Source organism: Thermothielavioides terrestris, chromosome 3, assembly GCF_000226115.1.
Source record: "Thermothielavioides terrestris NRRL 8126 chromosome 3, complete sequence".
NCBI lineage: Eukaryota > Fungi > Ascomycota > Sordariomycetes > Sordariales > Chaetomiaceae > Thermothielavioides > Thermothielavioides terrestris.
Genome location: NC_016459.1, coordinates 1,561,788 through 1,570,197, shown reverse-complemented (window position 1 = coordinate 1,570,197; position 8,410 = coordinate 1,561,788). Strand labels below are relative to the sequence as shown.

The 8,410-nt window shown below is 33.8% G+C and overlaps 1 protein-coding gene across 1 annotated transcript; it reads right to left on the bottom strand.

Moving 5' to 3' along the window:
* Window positions 1–3,955: 3,955 nt before the first annotated feature.
* THITE_2051656 (uncharacterized protein) lies at window positions 3,956–4,252 on the bottom strand (the record flags this gene model as incomplete). The annotated part of the gene is made up of 1 exon (XM_003654069.1): window positions 3,956–4,252. A coding segment is annotated over one exon (297 nt), but the record flags the coding sequence as incomplete, so codon positions are not given.
* Between the last annotated feature and the right edge of the window lie 4,158 nt (window positions 4,253–8,410).

The window sequence follows — 8,410 nt, the reverse complement described above, 5'->3', positions numbered from 1 at the left end:
AACTACCTAGTATAGCGCTTAAACCACTATACTACCTTATAGTAGTATATTTAAGAGCTTACTATATAGCTTAATCGCTAAGTGCACTTAGCCCTCCTTACTTCTTATATCGCTTTATCAACTTTAAGGTTCTACTATAATATATAGGACCTTTGATTAAGCTTCTAATATAGCGCTACTACGTCTATAATACTAGTTAGCTTATATATTAGAGTATCTACCGCCTCCTTAAGCTACTTTACTATATTAACCTCCTTTAGTAGAATAAGGAACTACGCCTTAGCTTTATACCTCTTATAGTCTAGTAGCGCCTAGCTATAGCCTAGTAGTATAGTAGCTCTACTACTACTCCCCCTCAATAGCACTTTAGCTACCTAGGGTATATAGTCTAAGCCTACTAAGTTAAGCGGCCCTAGCTACTAGGTACCATTGCCCTACATTGCCTAAATATAGTCGATTATACTATCTCTATTGCCTTATTGAACCTAGGTAGGTGTATTATAAGGTATATAAAGCTCGAGCTCCTATTCTACTATAATCTAGAGTAGTATATCTACTAATTAGGAGGTTCTATTGTACTTATCCTATATTAGGTAGTAGGCGTTAAAGTCGCCTATAAATATATTATACCCTTTTAGCTCCTACTCTACTAGGGTATAAAGTGGCGACCGCTACCCTAGCTCTTAGTTAAATAAGTAGATAGACTATATTATAAGGGGGTTCGACCCCTCCTTCTTAAATGTTACTATCGTTTAGTCTTCCCTAGCCTTAGTAGACTATATTATATAATTAAGGCGCTTACTTATATATAACGCTACTTTACTAACGCTATATATTATCTTATACTATCTACCTTACCTATAGGGCGAGGTAGGCAAAGTTATAGTTAGACGGACTAGTAGCTTTTAAATCGCTACTAGGTTAAACTCCTCTCTCCTCTTTAACGTCTAATTAAAGTAGTGTCTACTACTATCGATATTCTAGTAGAACACCCTTAGCGTTATAGCTATATACTTAGTATAGAATAGAGGCCTTTAGTTATAACTATATTAGGCTATAAAGCTAGTTCTATACTTACTCTATATAGGGGCGCTATATAAACAATACTCTTGTTTTACGTTCTAACTCCCTAGAAAGTTTATAAAAGTACTCTAAACTAGAATAGGTCTATATTATTAGAGCGCCTTGCCCTCTAGATATTAATAGGCTAGCCTACTTTAGTAAAGCGCTTCCTTAGGCGCTACTCCCCTAACTTATTTTCCTAGCTTCTATACTATATATTCGCCTCTATTACTATTGTTACCTAAGGTTAAGGTATATAGAATATAAATAGGTAATTAAGGAACTACTCCTTTATATACCTATACTACTCCTATATAACCTTGTAGCTTATATCAAAGGCTATATAGGCACCCCTATAGTTAATATACTTCGGCTAATGCCTAGCTAGATCAGTCTTTACTAGGCATTACACCTCTTATTCCTTTATAGTCCTACTATCATTATATACTATATAGGTATAAACTAGATAGTATACCTTCTCCTCTTTATAGAACATCGCCTTATACCCCTATTTCCTATATTTAAAGTATAGGATTATATATATTACGCCTTTAAAACATTTATAAAAGTAAACTATATAGTTGAGTAGAACACCCTAATCGATAAGCCTTATAGCTTCTTCAACTATATAGAGCTTGACCAATATATATATAGTCTATAGCCTTTAATTACCCTTAGTACTACCCTATAGTATATATAGCCTTATATATATAATCTAGACCTTATTCTCTTTCACTAGGTCTACTACCAAATAGTCAAGGTTATCCCTATACTTTATTAAAGTAGCTAGCTATATACCTTTCGTTAATACTATAAAGGTATAGTGCTTAAGTACTATAGTCGCTTTAAATATAGCAGTGACTTATACCTTATTATCTTTATTAGTAAACTATATCTAGTAATCCTCTTTAAATATAATTACTATATTCCTACTCTTTAGTAGCTTCTATACTATAATAGCATCGCTTCTACTACCCCCTATAGTCGCTCCTATTATAGCTATAGCTATATTTACCGCCTAGACTATATCCCCTATACTCCTATTGACAATATCTATAGGTACCTACCTAAAGTCGATTATAAGCTTATAAAATAGCTTCTTTAGTATATACTGTATATAGCTCTTAAGTAGCTAGGGCGCCAACGTCGTAGCTACGCCCTACCCTACTACCTAGGCCTAGGTCCTCGCCTATATACCCCTAGCGCCTATCTATAGCCTAACCTTGTTTTTAATCTATATAACCTCCTCTTTTATATAGTCGATACTTTTATATAGCTTATATATATTATAGAGGTAGTTTAGCTTATCTTAGAACACTTTGTAATAGTATATATATATAGTAGCCTATATATATAGCTATATCTCTAGCGACACTAAGGCGTAGAATTCTTATAAAAGCCTTGATCTTCTATCGCTAACGCCCTTAGTATATATATTCTAATCGTTCGTAGCTCCTACGAGAGAGAGCCTAAGTCTTTGGTCACGTTGGTCAAGGTACTTATATACATTAGCTATAGCGTCGCAACTCGTAGCGCCTACTATCAGACTACTACTATCGCCACTACGACCTACGTAGCTGCTACGCCCCCTCTACAACATTGTAGATAGGGGTAATCGGGTACGTTAAGTACGCTCACGTTGTTAGATTCGATTTTAGCTCAACAGTTCCTTCGCAATCGGCGTTTAAGTGCGAAGAAGCCTTCTATATATTCTTTAATAGCAATAATATATATTAGTAAAGTATTAGATAGTTGAATTAGTTGATAGTTGCCTAGTTTAAAGCGATAGTCTATTACATTGACCTAGTACTTTAGGTATAGTTTAATATACTTCTTAACATTATAGGTCTTATAGGCTATTAATATACTTTACAAGTCGTATAATATCCGCTTAGTGCCAAAGTAGTACTTTTTATCATAGGTAGCCTCTAGGATAGTCTAAATTATATTGTGAGGTATATAAAGTAAGTGTAATCTATATAGGCCAAATGTTATAGAGAAGGCTATCTACGAAGATAAATAGAAGCCTAGGTCGAGAAAAAACTTTGCTACTACCCTTAGTAGCCAATTTAATAATAAGGTCTTTAATAATAGCGGTATACTTAGCGTTACAAGAGTATATAGCTGTAAATCGAGCTTGTAAATCGTTATCTAACTTCGCTTCTACAAAGGCGAACCAGATATTATCTAGGACTATGTCGTTATTACCAAAGTCACTATAGCAGTTTAGGTTATCTTATAGAGCCCTTAGGCGGCTAAGTACGTTGGGTACAAGGTTTAGCTAGCCTAGGAGATAGTAGATCTCTAAGTTGTACTACGAAAGGTAGATAGAGGCGTTGATAAGCCTACAGTTAGCCCTCTTAGTAGATAACGTATCTAAGATAGTTTAGTTTACAATACGTTTTATAGAAGTATAGTCTATAAGAATAATAACTAGCTTATATAACGAATAAATCGTAGTATATAGCTTCTTAACTACCTAAATAAGGTAAGCGACTTCCTATTTAGAGGGCCTATACTAAAGTTCCTTCTTAGTAAAGCATTGGCTTAGGAATATAATAGGCTAAACCTAGGTTAATAGAATAATAGTTCTAAGCTTCTATTTATAACTATTGGCGAGGTAGAACACTATAATACCAAAGCTACGCTCTAGGTATCTATTAATCTATAAGAAGAAGGTCTTATCAAAGTTTAAGTACGATAAGATAGTCGGATTTAGCTTATAGATAGTATCTTAGATAGCTTTAAAGGAGGCTTTCTTAGCTAGTGTTAGCTCAAAGAAAGTCTTAGTGCAATAGACGACGCGCTTACTAGGGTTAGTATTCTCTATTTAGCTAGTTGCTTAGCTCTTTATAAGTAATATAGTCTTATGGTTCTAGAGTAGCTTAATAAGCTAAGTATAGTATAGGATTAGGTGACAAAGGAATTCTAATACGCTAATATACTGCTCTACAGCCTTTAAGTTATTCGGAAAGGCGAGGTTCCTAAAGGCGGCAATATAGTGCTCTATATTAGTAAGTCTAAATCTATTAACGTAGAAATTAAGTAGCTCTACACTAGGGTATACAATATACGATTTAGCTAGGGTAATAGAGATGTTCTTCTTCTTAAAGAAGCTAAAGATAGTTTCTAAGTGCTTAGTATACTTATCTATAGTATCGCTAAAGATAATAATATCGTCGATAAATATATAGGCGAAAGAGGTATAAGGGCGAAGCAACTAGTCTATAAAGCGCTAGATATATATAGGAGTGTTATAGTAGCTTATAAGGTATACTTTCAGCTATTATAATCTATAAAGGCTAATTAAGGTAAAGCGGTTATAGTAAAGAGGGTATATATCGAATTAGTAGAAGAAAGATATAGCATTAATCATAATAATAAATTTCTTATCTTGTAGATATACCCAAGGGCTAAAGGAAAAGTAGGGATTTTCACAGCCCTCTCTCCCTCTAGGAGAGAGGGGCATAAAATTGCTAGACACCTACCCTAAAACCAGACACCTCCCTACCTAATTTTATATATAATCACGTCCTAGCACAAGGTATCGCAATTCGTAACTATATCAATTCGACTGCTCTACAAATGTGTAGAATAGCTTAAAAAGCTTAAAAACGTAATAAAATTCAATCTAGATCAAATTGAAATATGTTTATATAATATAAGGCTAGCTTACATGCCCTGACTACGTGCCTCGACTGCTTCGCTGACTACGCGCCCCTGACTGCCACCTACTTACTATAAGGCAGCTGAACCTATAGATACTAGCTCGCTATTGCCATCTAGGTGTATCTATATATATAGCGAACTATTACAATTCTCCCTGGCTATAGATTCTTAATGTTAAGCTTCCTATGCTATATACTTCCTCGCCTTGTGTACCCGCTACTTCGTAATAATCTTATTGATCTTATTGTAGGCTAGTTCGCGAACGTCTTCGCTATTGTAAGTGCTTCTATATAGTAGAGGCGACTTGGTATCATTGTTAGTATTATCATTGCTATTATCATCGTTAGATTATATCTAGGAGAGGCTATTATCTTTATTGGTAAGTAGCTTTTATTTATCGCCTATCTAGATATAGCTCTACATTGGCTATAGCTCTAGTACTAGGAAATCATATAGCAGTTGCTCTAGCCTATAGGTATCTAGTTCTTCGCCTATTATATTAATAAAGAAGAAGGGCTTAGATAGAGGATCCTCGCTATACTATATATTAAAGATTGAACGGTCGTTAAGGTTAAGAGGTATAATGTTGTTGGTCTAGCTAGTCTTTTTAAAGAATTCTTCGAAGGTTGCTATTTATAGGCGGTTATTGTCTATAACCTTGTTGCTTAGTATCCTTTTCTATTCTATCTACTCTTTCTTAAGCTCCTTTTCCTTAGTACGTATAATGTTCTTTATTACCTTATAAGATTCCTTAGTAATAGCCTCTATATATCTCCGATTATAAGTAGCTTATATATAGTAGATACCTTTAACGGATATAGTAGTGATAATAGTGCTAGATAGCTAGACTACGACCCTTAGCTCGCTTTACGACGTATAATACTAGCTGTTATTTCTTATTAGCTATAAATATAGCAAGGTACTTCTATATAAACTAACCTTCTTATATTATAGTAGTGATATCTTTAATATAATAACGCGTTAGAGAGCTAAATATATTGTTATACTTGGTTTAAAGGCGTTTAACGCCTTTAGTAGCCGACTCCTTGCGATCCTACTTCGAAAGCAACGAAGGATATACTACGCTATTAGCCTAGAGGTTAGTATCTTCGAGCGAGGCGATATAGATAGTATAGTTTAATGGCTATATCCTTGACTTCGTAAAGCTAGAGATGATTCTACTCTCTATAAAGCCTATATAAACGATTTGCTAGTTATATATTAGAACTAGTGATAGGTCTAGCTCTAGGTAAGGCAACTAGCCTAGAGGTTCTTAACGAACTATATATATATATAAAGGTTAGCTTGCCCTAGCGAACTACCTAGCGAAGGTACATTTAATATACCTTCTTAATATATTAGAATATACCTATATCTATTAGCTACGTCTTATACAATGAATACAGTAGTAGGAAGACGATAATAATGTTATATACAAGGTAGTATTCGTAGATATCCAACGTATAGTGCTCTAAGAAGCTATCTATTACTAATAGACGGTAGATACGATCTTTAGAGCATATATTATTCTACTTAGATTCAACTATATCGTTAGGGCTCTAGAAGTTGTATACGCTATAGCTAAACCACTCTTCGAATATAATTATACTTATATGCCTAAACAATAAAATAGTATTAGAAAGAGTGCCTATTGAAGTGCTAGATCTAGTTAGCTATAATGTCATAGTTATTAAACGCTGTTTCTAAGGCGTTGAAGTGTATATCGCTATCAAGGCTATCGACGTTCTAGTTCTTATTTAGCTACTATTTAAAGATACTATATATAGGGATAGCGTTGCTAATGGTATTAGTATAGCCAATTAGGGTTATCGACTCCCTATTATAGAGGTTAAGAAGCTCTAGCTAAGAAAATAGTATAGTAAATAGATAGTAGACCCTTGGTATTAAAGAACAACCTTTAACCTTCCTATTCTTCTTTGTTTTAATAGCTAGGATCTAGAACTTCCTATTTAACATCGCTAGGCGATAGCCTATCTCGTCGACGTTCTAACAACTAGCTACTATAATATTGAATCTCTTAATAGTATCTTCATAGTAGTTGAAGAACTTGTTTAGTATATCGATCTATTGCTAAGCAGATAGTTGTACAACCTCTACTAGCTTCCTACTTATTAAAAAGTATATAAGATGATCAAACCGCCAACGCACCTACTAGGCGTAGCTAATAGGGCTTGTAGAAGGAATACAACGTGCCTATAGGCGATTTGTAGCGCCTTTGATAAAATCCTAGGCGAGCAAGGATCCTAAGGTAGATAGCTTGTCACAGCACGTGCGCAAGCCGCTGTTAAGCAAACGCTAGCACAGTTCTAAGACGGAGTAAGTACCTAGAACCTAGAAGCTTATATCTATAACGTACAATATAATATATAGGCTCAGAGCCTAGGGACTATAGCTAAAAGGGTAGGTAGTCGTCTACCGAGGTAGAGGAAGATTTCTAATCCTCTAAGGATTAGCCTCTAATTACAATAGGAGACGTATTTAGACAATGTCGCCTTAGAAACTACAACTACTTGCCTTAGTCACTGCTATAGTACTATTATACTTCTCTACCTTAAAGTATCTTACTAATAGTACTTGAAGACTCCTATTATAGATTCTAATCCTTCTTCCTCTATTGGCTAAGATACTATCTATTTATAATACTTTAACTTAGATACTTATATTCTTGTTCTATTTATCGCTATTAGTCACTGTCAATTTATCTACAAATTTGGTATAACTTTATAACTTTAAAACAAAGTCTCTTCCTAGCTCTTACCACCTATCTCCTTTATCTCTTAGTGTTCTACTATAGGGAGAGACGTTTCTCTATAGAGGACCTACTATAGAGGGTATAGACCTATATTACCTAACTTTAGGCCTTAAAGGAGTTTAAAGACTAAGAATAGGAATTGCTTTAATCGTTAAGAATAGGCAAGCTATCTAATAAACGGAAGAGGAATAGTACTAGATTAACTAACGATAGTAAGGACAAAAGATAGAATTATTAAGTTATTAAAGTTAAGAATATTATACTATTAGAAAAGAACGTTACCTTTTAAAAATATTAGATTTAGCTTTATCTTTATTAAGCCTTTAAAAGTAACTTTAAATACTTTAAAATAGAAAAGAATTAGATTCTCTTTATTATCAATAAAATAAAATAGATATTATATACCTACTAGTATAACTACTATAATAATTTACTAAAAGAAGAATAAGAAGTAGCTAAGTCGATATAAAGGGTCTTTAAAGACTAGACTACTTTGTATATTAAGGACTTTATTAATAGTTAGTTAGAAATTGCTAAGGCTATCAACTAGGCAAAGTAACGAGAGGGCTAAAGCTCTTTGAACTTTTACTAATACTTTGATTCCTTAGAGGCCTAGACTAAACGTTAAGACAATAAGAAATAGGCTTTTCTATTCTACTCTAAGTTGTCGCTATAGATTTAGTTGTATATCGACTAATATTTCTTTGAAAAACCTAAGACCTATAAGGCTATAGTTTAGCTAGTAACTTAGATTTAGAATATTAAGTAGTATAATATTTGTTAAAGACCTCTAAAAATCGATTAAGGATCTAGATAGCTCTCCAACTATAAATAGCGAGGTCGAGAGCAATCTATATATTAGGACCGTTATAGTTAGCCCTACTTTAACAACGTAGTAGAGAAGGA